Raw genomic sequence first — 26,374 nt, 5'->3', positions numbered from 1 at the left:
CCCCATTGATTCTGGATGGGGATCCAAATGCATGGGCCTGGATGGGGGCCCAAATACCTCCAGAATCAATGGGGGTAAATTTACTATAATCTTTTTTTCCTTAGGAATGAATATACAAAACAATATTATTGAAATCAAGTCTCCATGGTGTGACTAATTAATAGAAAAGTCATTTTGGGAGTGAACTACTCCTTTAATCACTTTCAGGCCTTTGGTAGGGCGTTCCACATTTTAGCGGCATAGCAAAATATAATAATAACAGTTGAAAAAGGGGAACATAAATTATAATAGGCCTACAGTTGGAGGGGGTACAGCATTGTGTAAACAGGGCTATGTCACATTAGGGTATAAAGCCTTTTGGAACAAATAGCAGCGTTTCTTTTTTTTCTCATCTCAATATACAAAAAAGGGAAAAAAAAGAAAAGAAAAGAAAAGCCTCATATTTAAAATGTGTTACTCTGTTTATGGGTAACCTCGCCTCACCAGGTATTCTATTATGTAGGCCTATCCTTCTTTTATCCACCAGAGGACGCTGTGACTCCCCTCCAGCAACAGCAGCAGCAGCAGCGATGCTACAGTACCAGCAGTGGGTTCTCAACCAACCAATCATATTTTAACTGGGACCCCCCCCCCCCCCCCCCCCTGCCTGCGGCCCACTAATGGCTCCCCGACCCGGCGCTTGGGAAACCAGGCCAGGTGGTCACGTGACGCGCGTCACTTCCGTTGTTGTGGTTTGTGTGTCAGTTTGTTATGACAGTTAGCAGCAGCAGCGCTCACACTGTAACGGTAGAACCCAGAGAGACCCGCTGAGCCCGAGAGGCCTCGGACTAAAGTAGTGAAGCAAGGCCGCCCGGAGCAGCCTCTGTTCCGGCCACAGCAGGGTCCCCGCCGGCCCCCCCCGGGCTGGGGAGAAGGACGGAGGCAGACAGACAGACCAAGACAGACATGGACGCCATGGAGCTGGAGCTGGACCCGGACCTGGTGCAGCAGTTCAGCTGCCTGGGGACCACCGACAAGGACATCCTCATCTCCGAGTTCCAGAGGCTGCTGGGCTTCCAGCTCAACCCGGCCGGATGCGCCTTCTTCCTGGACATGACCAACTGGTGAGGCCGGGGATCGGGCCGCGGCCTTCTGGAGGGTTGGGGGTTTGGTTCGTTTGTTTTAGACTATTATCTATTACTGTCGAGTGTCGACATAATATCCGATACGTTTATGATATTTATGACTATATATTATTATAATAGCGGAAAAAGAACTGATCTACAAGCTGTCAGTATAGTTTATAGATTAGTTATTGTAAATATTGAAAGTCAGGTCTGCTATCTAGTGCTTATCTAGTGTTTCCCAAGCACTGGGTGGGGACCCATTTTGTGGGCCGCGAACCCTTTTTTGTGGGTCCCATAATTTTTGGTTTTCCTACATTTTGTTTTAAATTATTATTATTTCAATGAATAATGAATAGTAATAATTGAATAATATTAGTAAAATAATATCGTTTGTCCAAGTAATTCATTAATAAATAAAGGATCAAATTAGATACATCCCATAAACTAGAAGTACTAGTGAAAATAGCAGATCTACGCGTTGTGAGCTTGTAGATCTGCTGTTTTCACTAGTTTGGGGGCAAACATCTAATTTCTCTTTTTGGGTCTCGGGCTAAAACGTTTGGGAACCACTGAGTTCTAATGCATCTATGCCAGCAACCTAACTCTATTTGGATCAATAATAATTGGCCCAATCAGCTCTCACTAAAAAAGGGATTTTTCCTTATTATTGTTTGGTCGTATTGTTTTAATCTGCTGCGTTTAGGTGAATTAAAACTCTTATTTGTAATTCACCAAACACCAGGACTCCAGAATAGACCTGTTAGTTAGGACTCCTCCCCCTGTGTGTAGTCATGATTACATAATGACACTTTGTGTCTGGATTTGGGACGATAAGAGATATTATCATTTATCGTGATAAAATAAACAAAACAAAAAAAACTCACGATAAACGTTTCGTGGGGATTTACATTGATCATGATATCGTCCTCCGTCATGCACCTGGATTAATTCACCTTTATTTGCCAAGCTGCATATCCAGTACCACTTAAACCCTCTATAATTGGTAAAAGATTCTTATAATATGCATACTTGATACAATCAAATGTCTTCGAGCTCACAATGTGTCACAGAGCTTGTAGATCGGCTATTCTTTGGCAAATGTTCCGCCTCGGGATAATGGATGGAATATCGTAAATCGCAAATTTCTTTTGGTAAAAGGTAACTCTATAATTGCCAAAAAATAGCCCATCTACAAGCGACACGTTGTGAGCTTGTAGATCTGCTATTTTTTGGCAAATGTTCCGTCCCAGGATAATGGATTTTGATTATCGCGATAATGTAATAAATCGCGATTTATTTTGTCACAATAATCGTGATATCCATCCATCCATCCATCCGTCCATCTTCAACCGCTTATCCGGAATCGGGTCGCGGGGGTTCTAACTGAGACCTCCAGATTTCCTTATCCTGAGCAACTTCCTCCACTCCCTCAGGTAGTACACCGAGGCGTTCCCAAGCCAGTTTGGAGATAAAATCCTTCCATCTGGTCTTTGGTCTGCCACAGGGTCTCCTCCCAGTGGGACGCGCATCGAGGACCTTCCTAGGAAGGTGCTCGGGGGGCATCCATACTAGATGCCCGAACCACTTAATCTGACTCCTTTCCAAGTGTAGGAGCAGTTCTACTCCAAGTCTCTCTCGGGTGACTGAACTTCTCACCCTATCTCTAAGGGAGATACCAGCCACCCGTCTGACGAAACCCATTTCGGCCGCTTGCACCCGCGACCTTATACTTTCGGTCTTGACCCACACTTCATGACCATAGGTGAGAGTAGGAACGAAGATAATCGTGATTATGATACATGATACATACCCATTTTTCATGATGATTAACTGTCACCCAAATCATTGCGATTAACGATTTAATTGTGTATTTGTCGTTGACAATTACATTTCTGTTTGGCTTTGAAGTTGCACATGGCAATCATGACGCATAACTTTTAAGAAATTACTGACATATATGACAATTTTATACTTAAAAATTAATGTTACAAGTGGAAATAATAGCCAATCTACAAGCTCGCGACGCGTTGTGAGCTTGTAGATCTGCTATTTCCATACTTTTTGAAAGTGTTTGAAAATATATTAACATTTCTCAACATGGAAACGATTTTGACGATTATGCAAAATAATTGCGATTACCTCAAATAATCGCGATTATGTAATAATTGTGACAGTCCTAATCGTCTCATCTCTAGTGTGAGTGCTTTGGCACAGCGCTGGTGTATTTGAGTGTCAGCAGTAAATCACGTGATTCAGAGTAACTATATTATTATTGCCCAATCTATAAATAAAAATGCTGCTTCATGTCTTTTGGCCTGTGTGTGTCTCTCGCTCAAACACATGTTGCTGGCTGCTCTCCATGGCATACCGTAGTAGTGAGTGTATGGGTTTCTACATTTAGATTCTAGATCAGGGGTGGGCAACTTTGATGATGGGGAGGGCCACTATATTGTTACACTCACTCCAGAGGGCCACACGCATTCAAAAATAGCTAATTTAGCCGATCTACTGCGACGCGTTTTGAGCTTGTAGATCGGCTATGTCTACGACCCACCACACTTGCATGTTTAGAATTGGAACACCTCATCAGTGTTCCGATATTAACCTGAGGGCCGCATTATGTGAAGGTGGGGGCCGCATGTGGCCCCCGGGCCGCCAGTTGCCCATGTATGCTCTAGATTCAGACCACCTTGGACGCACTATATTGCTGTTGGAACAGGGCCTCCGCAGTTCAAATACAAATATTGGATTAAACAACCCATTTAGACCTCAAAGCATATCTGTGTCACTTTAGATTTGAACCACATTAAACACCGAGTGCCGTGCTGCGAGCTTGTAGATCTGCTATTTTTGAAAAATCGTGAACATTTGTGCAACTTTCAAGTCTTTAATATTTTTGACCCGATTCTATAAATGTCTTCTAAATCCTTCTTCTAAATCAGTGGTTCTCAAACCTTTTCATGTCAAGGACCCCCAAAATTACATGCATTTGGCTGTGGACCCCCATCTCAAAATATGTTGTTCCAGGGTCTTTGAATATATATTTTTAAAAGCGAACATTTGTATGTTCCCAGTTTTCTTCTGGGTGTTCCCTGGAGCTTAATGTATTGATGATATAAATGTATTGATCTCTCATTAATGTATTGATCATATAAATGTATTGATCTCTCATTAATGTATTGATCTGTCATTAAAGGAACCTCCAGGCCGCCATCGGAGCGTACTACGACTTTGAGAGTCCCAACATCAACTCTCCCTGCATGTCCTTTGTTGAGGACGTCACCATCGGGGAGGGGGAGTCTGTTCCCCCCGACACCACCTTCACCAAGACATGGAGGGTACAGAATACAGGTATTACTGTAAATATTATACACCTTAAATATATCCATATACCTTCACCCAGACATGGATATTATATATGCACCTTAAATATATCCATATACCTTCACCCAGACATGGAGGGTACAGAATACAGGTATTAAATACTGTATAAATATATCCATATACTTTCACCAAGACATCCGACGTCCAACCATTAATCATTAAAATGCGTCCGACCCGCGCCCCGACCCTCAGATTTCTCACCGTTTTTTCCCCTCTTTTCTTTTTCTTTGAGGAAGCCACTGATTTACACTGACTGACTTGCAAACTTGTTCTAATGTGCAGTGCATGCAGCGTGCCTGCTTGCTTGTTACGATTATTATGAATATTAAGCCACACTGTGGCTTGTGAAAGTGTTAAAATTGTACGTAGATTATTAAATAATATAAATAATATACCTCTGACTGCAGTGACTCGCTGCGTCTGGAAAATAGCCGACCTGTAAGCTCACAACGCGTCGCAGATGTGAGGCGTTGTGAGCTTGTAGATCAGCCACTATTGGCACAACACGCTGTGACAACGAAGTACTGTATAAGCCAGGATTTACTTGCTATACTTACTTAATGTGTGTGTTGGACGGACGGACGGACGGACGAGGCTTGCACATGCACAGTGCACTGCACACAACCACAACCGTGGTAAAATAAACGTCCAATTCGTACGTACGGTAGTGGGGAACACGGTGCGAACAAGCAGCGAGCTCCCTTCAGCACAACAACACGTTTACCTCAGCGTTTGGGACGTTCTCCGTGCTTTGGTACATTTAGCAGATGCTCTTATTCCAGAGCGACTTACAGTAAGTGATGACAGCACAAGGTAATATACATAAATTGCATAGAAATAGTAAAAACATTACATTTTTAATTTGTATCTTTATCTGTCGTTGAGGCGTACGTTATTCCTATATTCTCCATACGTAAACAAAAATGTGTAGCCTACAGTATGTACATCAAATAAAAATAGTTGAGTGAATTCTGAACCGCTATCCACCTGTTTTCGCGAGAATTTACTGTAGCATTATTTGCGGGACACAGCAGACATACAAGCTCACGTCGCGTCGCGTCGCGTCGCAGCTCACCGTTGTGAGCTTGTAGATCACACTCTGCTGCGGCCTTCACATTAGATTAGGCCTTCACATTATGCTTTTGTGTGTGTGTGTGTGTGTGTGTGTGTGTGTGTGTGTGTGTGTGTGTGTGTGTGTGTGTGTGTGTGTGTGTGTTTGTGTGTGTCAGGCTCGGAGGCGTGGCCCCCCGGCGTGTGTCTGAGGTTCGTGGGCGGGGACCAGCTGGGTCACGTCTCCATGGTGACGGTGCGGTCCCTGGACCCCCAGGAGAGGGCGGACGTCAGCGTGCAGATGCACAGCCCCCCCGCCCCGGGGATGTACCAGGGCCAGTGGAGGATGGCCACCGCCACCGGACTCTACTTTGGAGGTATGGATCTACAAGACTTTTGGGCAAAGAGATTTGGTAGAGGAAAATAAAGAATTTATTTACAGGTCCGTTTTACCAATAAATTATAGAGGGGTTTATATGCAGCTCGGCAAATAAACATGAATTGATCCCAGTGCATGACGGAGGACGATTTTTCGATAAATCCACCATACGATTATCTGTTTTTTATCACGATAAACGATGATAGTGATTATGGTCCCATCCCTACCATACATACATACTGTACATACAGTATATACCAGGCCAGTGGAGGATGGCCACGGGACTCTACAAGGGAGGTATGGACCTCCATTATTATAATTTAAAATTGGTATAATCTTTTTTTCTTTTTTTTAAATATATATCATCGTTTGGTAAGTTAATCTTTTATTCTAACTTGTAGTGTGACTAGAGAGACTAAACTGATTGATTTGCATCATGTGGGGAAGAAATACTACATGACGCTTTCTTTATTTCTTTTTTTTTAAATGTATTTATTTTCTTTTTTATAGGCTTTTTTCATGCTTAAAAAAGATAAATAGAAATCATTCAACTATTCGGCCGGGACGATTAGCGATATTATCGTTTATCGTGATAAAAAAAAAACCCAGATAATCGTATCGTGGAAATTTAATTTATCGTGATATCGTCCTCCGTCATGCACTGGAATCAATTCACCTTTTATTTGCCGAGCTGCATATCCCGTACCACTTAAACCCACTATTGGTAAAAGGTACTTGATAGTCTTTTTTTCACTCTCTATCAAATGTCCAAAAAATAGCTGATCTACAAGCTCTCAACGCTTTGCATTGCGACGCATTGTGAGCTTGTTGATCTGCTATTTTTTGGCAAATGTTCCACCTCAGGATAATGGATTTTGATTATCGTGATAATATCGTAAACCGCAATTTCTTTTGTCACAATAATCGTGATATGAAATGTTCATATCCTCCCATCCCTAACACAGATGTTACCTTGTGTTTTTCAGATGTGATCTGGGTGATCCTCAGATAACACAGATGTTACGTTATGTTTTCAGATGTGATCTGGGTGATCCTCAGATAACACAGATGTTACGTTATGTTTTCAAATGTGATCTGGTTGATCCTCAGATAATACAGATGTTACGTTGTGTTTTTCAGATGTGATCTGGGTGATCCTCAGTGTGGAGGTGGGAGGTCTCCTGGGCGTGACCCAGCAGCTGTCCTCCTTCCAGGCAGAGTTCGACACGCAGCCGCCCCGCCACGGAGCCCCGGAGGGACCCTTCAACCCCTTCGCCTCGCCCAGGAAGAGCAGGCAGCACCAGCGGGACCCCGGCGGGGAGGCGCAGGGCCTCTGGGACCCCGGAACCTTCAACCAGCAACAGCAGCAGCAGCAGCAGAACGGACTGTCACAACAGCACAACTCAGTGAACAACATATCCTCCTCAAACAGTCTGCAGCCACAGAGCAACCTGTCGCTAGTAGCCAACGACCAGGTAACACCCAAGAGGGCAATAGGGAATTTAAGGAAATTGTTTCTACTACCACAACTTGAGGCGGGACTACGGCTGCTATGAAGCAATCGCCGTTGCTGTCCAAATTGTTAAGTAAAGAGCCGTTGGCGACGGGGGTCCCACCTCTTTCACTGAACGCTTTGGTTCCCATGGCGACGCGTCTATGGAGCAGACGTTTTAGGCGCAACGTGGAAAGGGAGCTTCTGGCGTAGTAGAGATGGCTGCTACGACGGCAGGTTGATCATTTCCGGTTGCCGTTGTCATCTGCCTACAAAGCTTAAATAGCAAGAGGGCGGTACAGGCCCGTACTTCCCGTTTCTGCGTGACGTAGGTGGATACCTTTTTAGTAGGCGGAAGCATAATTGGAGTGAGTGCATCTCTCCATTCCGACATGTTCCTTTCCGACAATAACCCTATCTCTTACCCTAACCTTAACCTCTATGGAAGTGTTGCCACTCCGTCAATAAGAAGACAGCCCTAGTATTTACCTCTTGGACAGAGCGTTTCGACCCTTCGGTCTTCCTCAGTTGTGCCAAGATGACAGGAAGTGAGGTATAAATAGGATGTGTTACAGTACATATCAGGAATAGGGATGGAGCTAGAAACAACGGCCCGCTACAAACTCAATAACAAATGTATTTTAATGATAATATTTGTTACTTTTGTCAATAGGCTATATGCACATACGCCATTTTGTTCTACTTCCGGGCCTCTTTCGACTTCCTTCACAGGTGTTACCGATGATACTAATTAAGGCTGTTAGATTTATTGTACAGTGGTGCTTTCATTTCAAGGACCCCCATAACTCTATACAAATGGAATCAACAAATGGAAGCAAATGGACCCTTGCGGGTTCATTTGCTTCCATTTGTACAATCTCAGAGTTACACACCTGTATCGGGACATTTAATTTGGAACCCACTCAAGGACACTTTGAGACCCACTGGTGTAGCAGTTTCCAGTGAGCCAACATGCACAATATCAGCAACCTGACTCTGTTTGAGCAGAATGGAACAGAGCCTTCATTAGTATCATCGGTAACACCTGTGAAGGAAGTCGAAAGACACCCGGGAGTAGAACAAAATGGCAGACGTACATATACCCTATTGTCATCGTCATAGATGGTGGTTGGCCACAAACTCACAGTCACAAGTACAACTGGCCATTAAAAAAAGATACCAGCTCTGTTCAGAATGAATCTGTCATGTCACATATTTCCACACAATTTTAGAAAACGCTCAATGGTGGGCTTGATAAAAGCCCGACTCAATAAGCTGGATCTTGTAATGGAAGTTTTTGAAGTTACTATAAGTAGGTTAAACAAATCAGGAAGATGCAGGACTGCATTGTCAGGAATCAGACTTCATACTTTATTGTAGATCTCATCACAGCAGAAAGAGCCTTGCGTCTCCCTCCAGAGCTTCCCCCATGTCCCACACACATTTATACATAGCCAGGAGATGTACAGAAAGGTAACAACAGATGGTCAGTGGGCACTCCTTACATGGTCTCTATTCTATAGTTACACACATTTGAAATAGAAAGTGTGTGAGTCGGCCAGGGCAGGAATTTCATGGAGGCCATGAAGGCCATGGCCGTCGTTGCCCCTCAGTTTGGCCTTGTGCCCCTCCAAAAAATGTCATACCCTGAGGCCACAGTGGCCTTAATGCCCCAGATGACTGTACCACTTGTCAGTATGTAAACACCAGTGTCTGTTTCTTGTCATGTAGACACCAGTGTCTTTTGTTGAGTCCCCATTTTTAAACCAATCCAGTATCTTTGATTTGTGCTGAGCATGGATCAGATTGTTAATATCAATGTATTTATTTCACAGCAGATAGTCTACATATTACATTTTAAATCACTCTTAAGTTCCTTAACCCTTAAATTCAATCAATTCTTTCAATGGACCTAAATCTTGTTTCATTTGATGGCCTTCCTGCCCTGGCATTTGGCCGTTGTGCCCTCAAACAACGGACAACACCAAAGGCCAAGTGGCCACGCCCCTAAAATAACGAAATTCCAGGCCTGGAGTCGGCTGTTTGTAAAGGGTTTGTCAGGGAGGAACAGGACATTTAATGAATCAATACCACAATGATTGTTATATGAATTTTGCTACCACAGTCTGTACAGTAAAGTGCTCATTATCAATAGAAATGAACGAGCTCCATCAGGAATGCTTCACAATGTTAACGTGTGTATTTCTTTTTGTTTTCATCCCCCTCCCTCCTCCCCTCCTTCTCCAGGGTCTACAACATGGACCCTATCCGTTCGGACACTCTTAGAACAGGGAGGAACCATCCACGGGTCAAACTGCAGCTATCCATCTTTCCATCCTTCTATCTATCCATCTATCTATGGCTCTCACCGGTCAGTCAGTCAGAGAGGCGACCACGCGTTTACCAACGAGTCTGTGGCCTTAATAAGCTAGATGCAGAATAGACCAAAATTTAAAGTGAAAATCTTTAACTCAAATCTTTGCTTCTTGGGGGTCCCTGGAACAAAATATTTTGCGATGGGGTTCCGTGGCCAAATACATATCATTTTGGGGGTCCTTGAAATGACAAAGTTTGAGAACCACTGATATAGCAACATACTTTTTTTTTTCTTTTCCAGAAAACCGATTTAGAAGACATTTATTAAGGACCCCCAAAATGATATGTATTTGGCCTGCGGACCCCCATCTCAAAATATTTTGTTCCAGGGATGGACCCCCATCGCAAAATATTTTGTTCCGGGGACCACTAGAAGCAAAGATTTTGAGTTAAAGATTTTCACTCTTAATGTTGGTCTATTCTGCATCTAGCTTAAGGTCTAGATGCAGACTCGTTGGTAAACGTGCGGTCGCGTCAGAGAGAGAGAGAGAGAGACCACCAGTGTCTGACCGGCTGCAGAGAGAGAGAGAGAGAGAGTGGAAGTGTGGGCGGGGGGTTTAAATACAAACATTTTATGCAAAATAATGAAGAAAAAAAAGCGACCCCCACCCCAAAAAAACTGCCACTCCTGTCCGAGCCGTTAGAGGAAAGATGAGAGGTGCTGCAGAACCGGACACGAGAACCACGGCATAGAGAAAGACCCGGGGGATCCACTCTGAGTGCATGGGAGATCCACTGGGATCCACTGAGTGCATGGGTGAATGCTAAGTTAAAAGATGAGTGCTACCGTATATATGAGTCTTTTTAATGAGATGATAAGTTAGTTGTTTTCTTCTTCTTGATCTTTTATTTTGTTTTATTTTAGACGTTGTGTCAGAGAGTGGCGATACTACGGCGATGATCACATGAGTATGTTATAGCCCGATTTATACGTTTTAATGGGGTAGTTCAAGTTCACTCCCCTTTTTTCTGTCGATTACTCACCTCATGGAGACTCCATGGATATTCATGGATTTTCTTTTTGTTTTTGTTACATTCCTAAGCTAGAGATGGACCGACTGCAAAATTCTTGGCCGATACCGATCCACCGGTTTTATGAAGGTCTGATCTGTCAAAACCGATTTTTCCGATACCGATTTCTTTAGCTAAGAACTAGAAAATAAGGTTGCTCCAATACCCTTTTTTTCAGGCCAAGTAGGCCTTCAAGACAAACTTCAAATTGATTACCAATAAGCTAGAAGAACACGAATGCCAAATCAATCACAATAGTACAATATCCAAAATCACAGACAATATCCAGTCTAATATGACTCGTCTGGACAAGGCAGGAGGAAAGCAGGTGACGCAGGCTTTTTTTCCCCTTCTTTTTGGAGACGACATTGACACAGGATTATGGAATATATCCTTACATTGCAAAGGTAATCAGCACCATCTGTATTCTGTAGGCTGCCACTAAGTAGACTGGCTGCTACTTGCTAATGCTTACTTTAGTCACAGGACCAGAGCATCATGCTGTGCAGTGCCATAGACACAATCGGCAAATAAAACCGGTATTTATGTCAGCGACCTGCCGGTCACCGATTGGCCGGTTTGATATCATACCTGCCGATTTTTGATATTGGCCGATTCCGATTATCATCCTAATTTGATGACCAGCTACAATGGGGATTAGTCATTTTCAAAGTCACTTGTCTTTGCATTATGGAAAAGACTGCATCAACCTCTTCAGCTTCAATCAATGGCAAACGGGCGGATTTCTTTCTTCTTTCTTACAGGAACTGTAAAAAGAAAAAGGACAATGTATACATCAGAGGACAAAAAAAAAAGAGTACTTTATCCTCAAATTGAGTTCTGTCAGCGTGGCGGACTGGAGGAATTATGAACTATGTAGACACAAATGGAGACACAAAGAGCCTCCTCAAATTATTGGCTTAGGAATGCGACCAAAACAAAAATGCATTAATAAATGGAAATCTATGAAGTCAAGCCTGCGTGGGGTGAGTAATCAATAGGAGAAAAGGGGCATTTTTGGGAGTTAACTATCCCTTAAGGTCTTATCACGAGGTGTTTTGTATGGCACAAAGAAATAGCCGATCTATACACGAGGTCACACTAAATGAGAAGAACCAGTGTTCAGCGCATGTTGTGAGTTTTGTGAGCTTGTGTGTCAGCTATTCCTCTGCGCCTCACCAGCCCCTACCACGCAGGAGGAGGTTGAATAGAACAGAAACCAAACAACGGGTTTTGGGGGAACCAAATGGACCCTTTTTTGGGTTTGAGAGGCAAAATCTCATCTGTGTTTCTGTGGCTCAATTGCCGAATAAACAATGGACCTTGATATAAAAAAAGGTTGCAGTGTATGAGCTTGTAGATCGGCTAATCCCCCCCCCCCCCCCCCCCCCCCCACGTCAATAAATCGGGTATAAGTGTGTGTGTGTGTGTGTGTGTGTGTGTGTGTGTGAGTGAGAGAATTTGAGTTATGCTATGATAATTGTGTGTGCGTGTGTTGTGTGCATTGTGAAAGTGAAGCTGACGGAAATGGATAAAGCCATGTACCCTTTTTTTGCCAACGGATTCTGGCTGGGTTTGTTGTTTCCTGTTTTCTGTTTCCATGACCGGAGTTGCTTTTTTTGCAGGTCTTTCAGTCCGAGTTTATAAAAAAAATCACCTCGGTTAAGTTGGAGACGACGGAGGCGAGTGAGTTGCCGTGTCGAGCGAGTCGCTGCGTTCACTCGGACGGAAAGACCTGCACAAAAAGAGTACCGTGATATCAGAGGTCAGGTTTCTGCGCCCAATTATTAAAGGAGTAGTTCATCCCAAAAACAATGTCATATTTTCTATCAGTTACACACCTCTTCAATGTCTGAATGTGAAATGTCTTTTTAATTACTGACAGTTATTAATTGATTGATTGATTTGTTTAAGAATGTATTAGAAGTTTGCAATAGGAATAGGTTTCATGACAGCACAAATCACTGGTAGAAGGTCAACTAAAAGGAGATCCTAGGCTTATTTACACAGGAACCACTTTATGTATCTCATAACATTGAAAGACAGACGGATAGAACAGAGTACTTTGCATAGGATAACATCAATTCCAAAAGCAGAAAAAAAAATAGGGGGGAAAAAACATAAGGGGGCTATTTACAAGTCTCGAGTAGCAGCCGTCTGAGGTGACTTTTCAGACCAATTTTGAAGGAGGCTAGGGATGTGCACTCCTTTAAGGCTTGCGGTAGGGCGGCCGCGTTCCACATGTTGGTGGTATAGCTGGGGAACGAATTGGAGCCTTTTTTAGTGTTAAATCTGGGTTGAACATTTCTTCCACATAATTTCAATTTGTGGCATCATGGGTTGTGTAACTGATCGCAAAGAAGTCATTTCTTTTGGGTGAAATAGTCCTTGAACCAGGCTACATTTCTCTTTCAGTCTAAAGTTGAGCTCTGCGCAGCAGATTGTTTGTTCTTATTTCAACATGTATCTATTCCTACAATCAGGAAGCCATGTTGGAAAGACAAGCTATGTAACAATATCAATTAAAAAGGACCTTTAAGTTGTACATTCAGTCCACACAGTGTAGTTGATTTCTAAGGTTTTTACTTTTCGTTGAGGCCTCTGCCAACTTTACTGCTTGCTTCTCAGCATAATGACATGTCGTACCGTTTCCCTCCACTTGAGGGAGACATTCGGCAACACATGAGTTTGAAGATAAAGGCAGATTTCTCCTGTCACTTTGGAAAAGCTTATAGCTTGCTATAATAATGGATTAAATGTGTATTTAATTATAGGCGTTATTATGGGGAAGTATAACAGAAAGACACATGAACAGAACATTTGACTGAATCTTGGAAAACATTGTGAGATTATAATCTTTTATCAATACTCAAAGTCAAGTTACATAATGAATCTACCCGGGTGAAGATGGTTCAATATTGGCTTATCTGTTCGATCTGTCTAAGGACAGTGGTTCTCAACCTTTTCAGGCCGTGACCCCCAAAGTAATATTTGAACTGGGGAACAGTTAATTATCTGGGGACCCCCTGGGGGTCCCGACTAACAGGTTGAGAACCACTGGTCTAGGATAATCCTGGGTTGAATGTATTTGCTGAATGTTGAACAACCTGACGTTTTATTTTTATTTAATTTTCTTAGCCAAAGATTCCATACATCTATGAACCCTACCCACTTCATTGTTTGCAAACCCCCCTCATTGTAGAGCGAAAGAGAGACAACTCACAACATATCACATTGTGAGCTTGTACATCTGCTTATTATATCTGTGTGTTAGAAGATTTATGAACATTTTTGGAAAACTGACCATAAATAGAAAAATAAAATCAAAATGACTCCCTATTTTATTATTTTATTTTAATAAACAATTAAATTGAATAGCTTTGCTTGCTCTCAACGATCTATCCACTGAACGATGTTACCAAACGTTCGGCATTTGAACTGGTTTTCTAGCTGATTTAACGTATTTGGATTTGTTATTTTTTATATTTGCATATTAATGAACAATGCATATCAATGTAATCAGATTTAGCAAAATATGCCAATTTACATCGGCAGTCCCCATAACTAAAACTAAAAAAACAACATGAAAACAAGCAGACAATACTATAGTACAGTGGTTCTCAACCTGTGGTCCTTGAGGGGTTTCTAATTGTGTAGACTTCTTAATAATTAATGCAAGTAATGCAAGATGCAAGATGTTTAACAATAATTTAACTCTTGAGAGCGTAAAATAAAACAACATGGACCTGCAATTGGGTCCATTTGGTTTAATTTTATGCTCAAAAAATGGACCCATACATATGTGGTTTCATTTTACACTCAAGAATTAAAGGTCTATATGTTGAGGGTCCATTTGGTTACCAACTCTCCATCATTTAGCTGGGGACCACCTGGAACCCTAAGCCTAGGGTCCCTTCGCTTTTCGGGGTTTGATCCGGTCGGGAGTGGAAACCACTTTAACGCCATGTTGTAGTCCTAGACCAGGGGTCACAACCCAAAATGTTGAAAAAGCCATATTGGAAAAAAAAAAAAAAATCTGTCTGGAGCCGCAAAAAATTATAAAAGCATTATATATCATCATTGTCGGGTGGAAACCTTGTATGTCCAAAACTTCGTTTTATATTTATCATTTAAATAAAAGAAAAAATCACACTCGTGTGAACTGAGCGGTGGAGGCTGCGTGTGTGCGTGCGTGCGTGCGTGCGTGCGTGCGTGCGTGCGTGCGTGCGTGCGTGCGTGCGTGCGTGCGTGCGTGCGTGCGTGCGTGCGCGCGCGCGTGCGTGCGTGCGTGCGAGTGTGCCTGGCCTCAGTGGCCTGAACAACAGCGCCCCTCCCTTAACATGTGTGGTCAAAAAAAGTACTTCAGGCTACAGACAGACAGACAGACAGACACACACGGATACACACGCGGCCACGCTATGGAGACGGTGTGACCACCGCTCAAAAAATCACTAAACTAGCGAAAACAGCCGATCTACAAGCACACAACGCCTTGCACCGCGAGGCGTTGTGTGCTTGTAGATCTGCTGTTTTCACTACTTTTGTGCGTCAGTCTTGTATGATGAAGCAGGGCTTTACTTTGCGGAAAAAAAACATACACATTTGAAACTTGAAGATACAAGGTTTCTGCCCGACAGTGACGATAAAAAAATCGTTAAAACAAAAAATACATTTTTTCCCCCCATCTTTTTCCATTTTCACACATTTTTGAAAAAGCTCCAGGGAGCCACTAGGGTGGCGCTAAAGAGCCGCATGCGGCTCTAAAGCCGCGGGTTGCTGACCCCTGTCCTAGACGGACTACGCTTTGGCCGGAACTATCAAACCGGAATCAGTTTTAACGCAAAATATTCCCCTGCACTTTTAGGGCCTACCTAATAAACTCCTTGATGCGGCGTAGTTTTGCTTTTGGAAATTTTGTTTGGTGCATCTTTTAGTCCAACTCGTAGCGACTGGCAAGACTACACTAGGCTACTCTAGCATTTTAATAGGGATTGGGGAAACTAAACAAAGCAACGCCGCTTCTTCTGCTAGTGGTTCCCACCTAGAACGGATCAAAATCTGTTTTTAGCGGTCCACACAACGTGTGTGTGTGTGTGTGTGTGTGTGTGTGTGTGTGTGTGTGTGTGTGTGTGTGTGTGTGTGTGTGTGTGTGTGTGTGTGTGTGTGTGTGTGTGTGTGGGGTTGTCATATCACAGCAACACATTAAAATTACAGATCTTTTTTTTTCCATTTTTTCTTTTTTCTGTATGATGAATGTTTGATTAAATTATCACAGAGAAAATAAAATGTGTTTGTCTTTTATTATAGTCAAGGGCCCTTATAGGTAGGCCTACATAAAATGGTAATTTCATGCTAATCAGTCTAAAAGCCCAGATGTAGCCCAGGGCATGCTCTAATGATTTCGCTAGGGCGCCCGAGCTACAGTTTCATGAGTACAGTTCACTATACTGGTAGGCTACAAGGTCAACTAAAGGATACACCCACAAAAAGCCTTTTGCTTGTTTAAATTTCACAGACAGAACACAGTATTGTGCAGAAGATATCATCAGAAAAACTGTTGCAAAATGCAAAATAGGCCTAAATGGTATTTAGGGGAGAATGGGGACAAAAGTGCAACAGGCTCGTTTTCATGTAACACCGGAAGGTAGCGTCACCACATTTCTACCATATATGTAGTCCTCAGACATCCTCTATCACAGAATAAAAATGGGAGTTTTTGGACAAAGTTATTCAACCATTTTTTTTTTTTTTTACTCTTAACACCTTCTAAGCCAAGGGGAGCCCCTTAATGTTAAAACCGTACTATATCGCACATCCCCCCAGGGACTCTCAGCCACGTCGCACATTCCCGGACTTTGTCTTTAAAACCGGAATAAAAGCTTTTGATCCGAAAATCGGCGATCGTCTAACCTTCCCTAGTCACCACTCGTGCACTGATGGCTCATGCAGACCGTGCATGAAGCAGAGGTGACGTCAGCGCCTCTCCTTCTCCAAGGCACCTTCCACCCATCCGTTTACTGTCTACACACTCGAGCTCCTCCTGCAGCCATGCTTGGGGCTATGCTAGCGAAACTTTTCAGGTCTGTTCTTCAGTCACACATGGACTATTTGCGGGGACATTTACGTGAAAGGATCGCGCACGCGAAACGCACGGGGACATCGACGATCGGCCAAAACCCCCATTCTATCCCAACGGAGATCGAGAAAATCATGGTGAGTTACTGGCCTGGGGGGAAAAAAAAAAGAAAAAACAGCGGCGCTGTTCAAGATGGAGGGGCTGCGGGGTCATGTTTATAAACATAATATTATGTCTCAGATCACAATACAATAATAGAAATTTCACGGCTAATCTACCAACCCCCATTCTATTTCGGACTGCAACGTGTTAAGTAAAAACTGCAGAACCAGAGTCGTGTTCTGGTTAGTTGTGTGTATATATTAACAAAGTCAAACCTATTACACCCTGTAGACCCATTTGTACTTTAAACATATATGTAATGTTTACCTATCATGCTAGGTTCTCTTGTTTGTTATCTTGGAAAATGTTGCCAGAGAGAGGTGTGGGACGAAAGTTTGATGACATCTTTTTGGGGCTATATCACAGCAGATTAATGGCAAACGTTCACTTTGTGATGCAAGCATGACATTTGGCACAATGTCACACAGAGTGTACACCAGGCCTTGGGAGAGTGGGCACCAGGAAATTTGGGCACCAAAACGGGAATACTTTGACATCTTAGGGTTATAATGCATTTATAAGCATAAGATTTGGCACACATGTCCCTTGGAATATCCTAAAACATCCTAGAAGGGGTGCCCAAAAAAAAAACAGGAAGTGAGTTATGGACAAAAGTTAAAAAGTTAAACTGTTGACTGACTCAAAAGACATCAAAAGAATATCCAAAAGCCTAGACACACACACACACACACACACACACGGTATAGCTGCTCAGATTCACAGCTCCACTTCGAACCGAGGTTTAATTATTTCCAAATATGTGGTCTAGAAGTCATAATAATCGATATACAGAAAAAGAAAATATGGACATACTAGCTTATTACATGAACAAAGAGCACTTTATTGGCATATTTACTGCTTCCGTAGTGGTCAGATGAGCATGAATAATAATACAATTTATGAAAATAGGTACTTGGAATAACACAGAACAGAAAATGACCACGTGTTGGCTTTGCGTTGTTACATATGCATAATATATGCTACTTAAACATGCATTATGCTAATTAAACAAGGTCTTATGATTAAAATGGTGTCAGATTTGGAATTCTCATAGTAGACTTGTATGAAAATGACTACATGACTCCCAAAAGTTCATTTTTAGAGATGGCGCCGGGCGCCATTTTGAATTTGGCCCTCAGCAAAAAATGATTTTTTTTTTGCGAGGGACATGGGGGCTAAATCTTTTATAAAGGGTCCATAGAGGTCAAATCAATCATCAAACCATCCTTCCCAGAGGATAGTCACAGAACTTCAGTTTGAGACTCTACTATTAGATGGCCACTAATAGTAGACAAAAACCCACTTCCTGTTTAAAACATATTTGGGCAAGCCTTGTAGGATGCTAGGACTTTTTTGGGCACCCCTTCTAGGATGTGTTTGGATGACCCAAGGGACCTCTGTATCAAATGTCATGCTTTTATCCGCCGCTTAACGATTTTTCACTTAATTCTCCCTACTATTTGGCAATGTAAATGTTTTCTCATGCCAATAAAGCTCCTTTAAATGTAATTGGATTGCTTCCAAATGCAATTGTTATTTTTAAACCAGTGATTCTCTATTATGTCTAAAAAAATATCCCATAATATTCCACATTTTACTGCCACTTGCAAGGCTCGTGTTCCTAGACCTGGTTGCTTATTTCTCTCGCAAAGTGTGGCAACAGTCACTGGCACTGCTCTGTGTGCTCTGAGACTTTGTTTGAAGTGAGCAGCAGCAGAAGTAGGACAAGGAGAGGGAACATGATTAAATGCTGTGATATATTCTAATTAAACTCCTGGGAAATGTAGTCGAACCAGAGGTGAGTCAGTGTAATGTTTAAACTGTGCGGATGATGGATGTCTGTCTGCCGTATGTCTAAAAATAGTCACTATTAGACTGCTTTCATTGTTTATAGCATAATGCTACTCCAGTACTCCACATTAGACTAACCGCACGCGTAGCCACGTACAGTGAGGAGTAATGGGATGTTGGACTTATGGGCATCTCTCCTCCCTAGCTAGCGAGCTATAACCTCGCCTCACCAGGCTTTCAGCGAGCTAGCTTGCTAAATGTTGTTTTGTTGCCTGGTGACACACTAACGTCTGATAGATAGATTGGCAGGCAGAGCATTGTTTGGATGTGTATTGTACTTATGTTATGAATTATGTATCACGAGCTGATGTTATGTTAGCTAGCTGACGGCTATCAGAATAAGCTATCTCCACAGACAGACAGACAGACAGAAAGACAGACAGACAGACAGAGAAAAGTGGTTATTGTCTCCGCCAGGCCGAAAGGCATGGCCGAGACTGTTTATAGCAGCCCATCCCGTCTTTCCATCCTTTTCCATCCGTGTGTCCATCAGTGAACGGCTAATCTCCAGCACCGTTGGCACGATGGTATGGCAGTGAAACTTTGCACGCACACTCCCTGAAAAAAATCACGAACGACCATCATTTTGACCGGAGGGTTAGCGACTCACCCCACGGAGGTTAGGTTTAGGGTGAGGGTTAGAGTCGGGTGTTGAAAAGATGACATGTAGTTACAGCGACACGCTCCCGGTGCCAGAGCAGAACCTCTGCCCCAAATATGTCACATCGGCCTGTTGCAGCGCCACCAGGGGGCAGATCTTTTTTGCAAAACACATTCTTTGACAGCAGGCTACTCCGAGTCCTGACATATTGTGTCCAAATGTCATGCAAATTGATACAGTATCGCATTAGTCATTAAATAAAACGTGTCTCTCAGATTTTTCATATTCCATCCTGATTGGCTAAGATTGACATCCAAAGTTTGCAGTGGTCTGTTTTGATTTTACACATACATTCCCATTAGGCCAAGGAAGAAATGCAACTTGAAAATCTTCAAATTAATCTCATGGTGGCGCTAGCAGGTTGATTTGCGTATTTACCTATAACTGCAGTGATCTGTGTTAAACTTAGGGTTAGGTCTAGTAGCGACCAAGGAAAAATGTTTGCCTTGCATTTTTTGCATCTGCCTTTTAGAGCGCCACCAGGAGGCTGACTCGTGTAAAACACACTTTTTGACTCCCAAACACACAAATCAGTACACATGATCAATGAATGCTCATTTATATTTGTATTAAATTTGATTGGCTAATATACACTTCAGAGCCCATGTTGCCTTTATTATAAGGCTCAATATATTTTGCGGCTCCAGACAGATTTTGTATTTATTGTTTGGTTCAAAACAATAAATTGGAGTGTTTTAAACAAATCGGCCTCCTGGTAGCGATAAAACAGGCCCAAAAATGCGTGTTTTAACTTGACCAAGAGGAGCCATTTCCTTCTCATTGTACTCTGTCAATCACACAATCAATCAATGCTATTGTTAATCTTTGTTTTGCTCTCTCTCTCTCTCTCTCTCTCTCTCTCTCTCTCTCTCTCTCTCTCTCTCTTTCTCTCTCTCTCTCTCTCTCAGAGCACAACCTCTCCAGGGGGAACAGCATTCAAAAAAACTCCAACTCCACAAGTGTTGTTTGTTTTCAGTAGCCGTTAAGCCGCTAATTGTTGATCTTTACACATTATATAAGTACGTTACAGTTGGTGAAAATGTCTCCTAAAGGAGGTACAATTTGTCAAATGGAGTCTGTACGGCTGTCGATAAATGAACACATGACGTCGGTGGGAGAGGAGATATTGTGTGTTTTGGAGAAACAGCAGCGTGGTGTTGATGTTTGTAGTGTGAAGCTTAGTGTCAGAGTGTTTGTGTTGGAGCGCCTCAGTGCGGCTGCAGAGTTCGTTTGCAACCTTTTCCAGAGAGAGATGGAGACACTAGAAACTCTGCTGGAGAGACAGAACAAACTGCCGGACGTTGATTTTGAGACAGACATCCATCCTTACCCTGCAGGTTGGTAAACACGATTACATTATGTTCAACGTGCGCCTGTGCACGTGTGTTTGTTTGTTACGACCTGGCCTAGGGGTCACCAGGTTTAACACAGAATTGGACGGGCGTGTAGTGATGTTTCGATGTGCCGTTGTGTCGAGCGGCCAGTAGTCTGAATCACCAGTGAATGTTAACGCTGGTGAACGCTAACCTGCCGATGCTGGTGAACTACCCTAACCCTAATATGACTACTGGGGATTCTAAACAGCGGGACAAATCGGGATTTTGCCGTATTGGACTCCCTCCTTCTCAGTCCCCAAACATACAGCAGTCCTCACCTCAGACTAGGGGTGGGCGATACTGGCAAAAAGCATTATCACGATATGCTTCATGCAGTATCACGATACACGATATTATCACGATACTGTTTTATGCGAGTTTTTAGGTTTATTATGATTATTAGACCCACACAGATATTCTATAGATAATCTATTCATTTTTATGCTGCAGATAGAAAGATAGATAGCCTAATCTATGATTTTTTAATGATAACATTCAGATTTTTGATTAAACAATTATCATTTTTTACCTCAAAATATTTACTAGTTGGTGTGATGATGGTTCAGGTCATTCAAATGGGTCCCAGAAATGTTTTATGGGTTCCCTTAAAATGTTTTTTTGAGTGTTGTGAGCTTGTAGATCGGCTATTTTCAAAACAATTTGGCGGGACCTCTCTGGGGGTCTCGACCCACAGGTTGACAACAACCCATGCCTTACCATTGAAACTTCAGGGAAAACAAATTACCTTATGACCAACCAAAGTCAGGAGGTTTGTTATGATACAAGCTTTCTTTTTAGAGAATTACTCACTCATTATCATCCTAGCTTTTAGCTTTTCTACTAACACCAATGGCATGGTTTTATAACTAAGCCAATTATGTAATAGACGCAAAATAGACGCTACGATTTCACCGCGAGACGCGACGACACACGCATGCATCAATGGTGAAAACATAACAAACAAAGCACTTTACAAATCGCAGCAAAAAGCTACTTGTTTGTAGTTAATAAAAACAGAAGCATGGATTTACAAGGTGATCTAAATCATCTCATCAATACTGCCAGAGTGGAGACTCCAGCACAGCTTTGCAAGCAGTGAGATGGCTGATAGCGATAGCAGGACGGATAAGTACAGTAGTTTGCGTCCTGTTAGTTTAATGCATCCATTATGAAAAATATGCTCCAAAGAATGCAGGCCAAGCTGCATCCCTGCTTTACAAAGTCCCGTGAAAGTGAAACTAAATCGTGGGCCAGTGTGCCGTGCTGCTCGGTGCTCCTCAGCTCCTGCACACAACTCAGTCAGTGCTGTAGTGTAGACACTCTGTAGCCTGTCTGCGTGCTGCCCGGGGGAGGGGCCGTGAAAGCAGGGGACAGATCCCCAAGCTATACGACACGTTGAGCCGCGACACGTTATAGCTTGTAGATCTGTTCTTTTTGGCGAATTACACCACCGTACTATAGAAGTATAAATTAAGCAATCGAGCTGCGACTCATGGAACGTGCACTCGCTGTATATCCAGATTCCAGAGCCTTTTCTAAATGACTGTTTGTATCACGAGAGAAACGATATTCTGAAATGGCCTATCGTGGCAAAGCTGTATCGCCGAGACGATAATTATCGTCATATCGCACACCCCTACCTCAGACCATGATGTCCATCCTGCTTCTTTTCTTTCCTTCTCCACAGTATGCCTTATAACCACCGTCCTCTTCGTTTCGGAGTAATCCTTAACTTTTTCTATACTAAAATAAGTAGGAGTCCGTGCTGGAGAACTGTTGATTTAATAAACAAAAATATATGATATATTCCACAAAATCATGTGAACAGCCAGGGTTCCATCTTCAGTATCATCCGTATACAACACAATATCACATCACTGTTAGTCCATGGGCCATACGGTATCAAAAAGGTGGCAAAGGTTACCATGCATTTTATAAAAGCTCTATATCTGTAGATTATATTTTGGTATGATAACCCTTTCTTAGACACAGCTAAATTGGTGTTATCAGCCGCTAGATTTGTTGTCCCATTAACTTTACATTACAGGGAAAAAAAGCAAAAAATGAATCTGCTTTAAGTAGCATATGAGGGGTCAAACTAGGGGGTTTTCATGATGCTGAATCCATTACAAGCATCTGTTTTGCACAAAAAACATTCCTTGGGCTAAAAACTGTCCCACAAGACTGGTTTAGTGATGAAAAGTGATGAGTCATCACTTTTCACACTTTTGTGGGGAGCGTTTTAGCCCCACGGATGTTTTTCGTGCAAAACAGATGCTTGCAATGGATTCAGCATCATGAAAACCCCCTAGTTGGACCCCTCTTATGCTACTTAAAGCAGATTAATTTTTAGCTTTTTTTTCCTGTAATGTAAAGTTAATGGGACACAATGTGTTATGCATCCCTTAATACACCTCTGCAGCCTGCCAACTAAATTACTTAAAGGCACATACCCCTGGCCCTGTGTAAATAGCATAGGGTTACAGCCTCCAGGTGGTCTTTGGTCTTCCTTTTCTTCTTCTCCCATCTGGTGCCCATGTACAGTATGTCATTGCTATGTTGCAGTGGTTGTTGTGGTCCTGCCATAGTGCATGTGTCCAATCATCTTCCAGGGAGCGTGTCGCTGTTATATGTCATCCTTTCGACACCCGACTCTAACCCTCACCCTAATCTTAACCTCCGTGGAGTGAGTCGCTAACCCTCCGGTCGAAATGATGGTCGTTCAAAAGAGTGCGATTTTCCCCATCTTCCATCTACGTAGCTTCACCTCCTCACTCAGTGGCTTCATCTCAGCTCTTTCTAGCAGCTCTTCAGTTCTGACGAGATCCTACCAATGTACTGTATACAACGTAGGCATCTTTTAGGTAACAAATCTACAACGTAGGCATCTTTTAGGTAACAAATCTACAACGTAGGCATCTTTTAGGTAACAAATCTACAACGTAGGCATCTTTTAGGTAACAAATCTACAACGTAGGCATCTTTTAGGTAACAAATCTACAACGTAGGCATCTTTTAGGTAACAAATCTACAACGTAGGCTAGGCATCTTTTAGGTAACAAATCTACAACGTAGGCATCTTTTAGGTAACAAATCAACTGCTTTGTCTCCTTTGTTAATTTTCCATGTTTCACATCCGTATAGCAAGACTGGCCCCACTAGCATCTTGACACAGTTGAACACATGGGTGTTTACCCCTGTGTGGGCACCTGCTAAAAAATTGTTTTGGCGATTCAGAGGTCTGGACGTGCTCTCATTGAAGAGGTTTTCCGCGCTTGGAAATCCATCCGGCGAGGCAGCGTCGCTTCATCTCGATGACGTCGGGGCTTGTGATCAGTGTGGGTGGGGGAACTCATGTGCGATTCCATGTAAACCAGCACTGCAGCCGGACTGTACCGCACATTCCCAAACAAACATCGCGTCGCCCGTCGCGGTAATATGCGATCGTAACGATCTCGCTATGAAACATCAGTAGCAGACATGTTTTACTGTGTTTGATTACTAGTTTGTAGCGCTCTTATTATGCCCGTTTCTTTGGTTAGCAAGTAGCAAGCAACAGGCTAGCCACTTGCCAGCCACATAACACCAATAACAACTACATCATCTGTTTGCTACTGTTGTGATTGGTCAGGCAGTGAACCAATCGCAGAAGACTGCCTCTTTGGCAACACCCATCCCAGAAACTGCGGTGGATAGAAGCACGTTCAGACTGAATAATGGAGTGAAACGAAATGTCATTTCAGGCTATACCTGCACTTGAACTCTTACTAATACAAACACCTAAGCTTAACAGTACCAAACAGAAATACACAGTTCTTACCTATAAAGAAGAACTAGGCAAGTCTGTGTGCGTATGCAAACACATTCTCCCCTCCCCTCTATGACAGGCATCAAACAGGTCTTTTGACACTTTCATTGGTGAGATAGATCACTAACGAGCACTTGGCACTTTTATGGCCCAATCAATTACCTCAGTGCACAACCCATTTGGAGTTCAAAATTTGCCATTGAGAGCTATAGCCAGATCCCCCTTACACAAAACGTCCCAAAGGATGAATGTCAACTTAAACAGTGTCTTTCTGAAAGGATACACCACCGCAAAATATAGTGGCTGATTTAGGGAAATATTTGAATACATATATAAAAATAGGATGCATACAATGCAATGGGCGCCCAAAGTCCCCGGATGTAGTGTTCCGTGAGGCAGCATAGGAAATTGATTTTTTTTTGCTCACTCGCGGCCGCCGCAGTGCGTATGCTATCAGTTACCATGGGTAACCAGTAACGGGGCAGTGGATGTGTTAAGATACTCCAACTACCACGCCAATGACACAGAAGTAACTCTTAATGAAAAGAGACGAATATACAATATATTTCATTGTTGCTTTCATTTTATATTTTTCCCCAGATGTCCTACACTTCACCGTGTGTAAAGAGGAGGTTTCCCCTGAAGAGGAGAGGAGCTCCAGTCTGGTCCAGGAGGAACCAGAGCCTCCACACATTAAAGAGGAACAGGTGGAGGAGCCACTTCAAAGACCAGAAGAGGTTGATCGGCCAAGGCGGACATTACTAGCAGTGAAAAGCGAAGGTGACGACGGTGAAAACGGACAGCCCGTAGCCAGCACCTCAACAGAACACATGAGAACACAAGCTTATATCAAGTACTGGGTACCGGCAGCACAACCAACTACCGATGACCAGCTCCTCTCCGCTGCACACTGTTCCGAATATGACATCGCTGAGAACAGTGACGAGTGGGAGACCGGTGTAGATCAGTCACCTTTGAACACACTGAAGACACATTTGAGCATCACGATGTCCCAGGACCCGAAGTCATCACAAGAAGAGACCCACTCCGCGCAGATTCACAGAGGGAAGAAAAGCTTTAGTTGTACGGTGTGTGGCAAAGTATTTAACCATAAGGGAAAGCTGCAGAGGCACATGAGGACGCATACGGGGGAGAAGCCCTTTGTCTGTGAAGTTTGTAGCAAAGGTTTCAGTCAGTCGAGTAGTCTCAAAACACACATGTTGACTCATACGGGGGAGAAGCCCTTTACGTGTACGGTTTGTGGGCACGGCTGCATTCACAAGGCTAACCTGAAAAGACACATGAGGACTCATGCGGCGGTGGAAAACCCTTAGCTGCAGTTTGTGGCAAAGACTTTGGTCCGAATGCACATAGATTCATTAGGCCTAGTATTATTGAATGCTTTAACCAGTGAAAAATAGCAGATATACAAGCTCACAGCGAGCTTGTATATCTGCTATTTTTGAAAAAGTCGTGAAAATGTGTGCAAATCTTTGACTATATGTATTTTCAAAGCGAATGCTTTTAACTCAAATTTTGCTTCTGGGTGGTCACTGGAACTAAATATTTTGAGATGCGGGTCTGTGGCCAAATACATATCATTTTGGGGGTCTTTCACATGAAAAGGTTTTTTAGAACCACT

The 26,374-nt window shown here is 42.8% G+C and overlaps 2 protein-coding genes across 2 annotated transcripts; both read left to right on the top strand.

The window, feature by feature from the left end:
- The first annotated feature begins 758 nt into the window (after positions 1–758).
- LOC308291875 (protein ILRUN-like) lies at positions 759–14,043 on the top strand. The gene is made up of 5 exons (XM_080734013.1): positions 759–1,103; positions 4,303–4,457; positions 5,720–5,917; positions 7,060–7,394; positions 9,659–14,043. The coding sequence occupies exons 1-5, from the start codon at positions 946–948 to the stop codon at positions 9,695–9,697; spliced, it is 885 nt and encodes a 294-aa protein (XP_080590139.1). The 5' UTR covers positions 759–945; the 3' UTR covers positions 9,698–14,043.
- A 6,458-nt stretch (positions 14,044–20,501) lies between these two features.
- On the top strand, positions 20,502–26,091 carry LOC308291290 (uncharacterized protein). The gene is made up of 2 exons (XM_080733273.1): positions 20,502–20,885; positions 25,333–26,091. The coding sequence occupies exons 1-2, from the start codon at positions 20,588–20,590 to the stop codon at positions 26,064–26,066; spliced, it is 1,032 nt and encodes a 343-aa protein (XP_080589399.1). The 5' UTR covers positions 20,502–20,587; the 3' UTR covers positions 26,067–26,091.
- Positions 26,092–26,374: the final 283 nt, after the last annotated feature.

The sequence above is a fragment of the Nannobrachium achirus genome (genome assembly GCF_963921795.1).
Source record: "Nannobrachium achirus genome assembly, chromosome: 9".
NCBI lineage: Eukaryota > Metazoa > Chordata > Actinopteri > Myctophiformes > Myctophidae > Nannobrachium > Nannobrachium achirus.
Note: the sequence above shows the minus strand (reverse complement) of the source record. Positions and strands in the feature narration are given on the sequence as shown.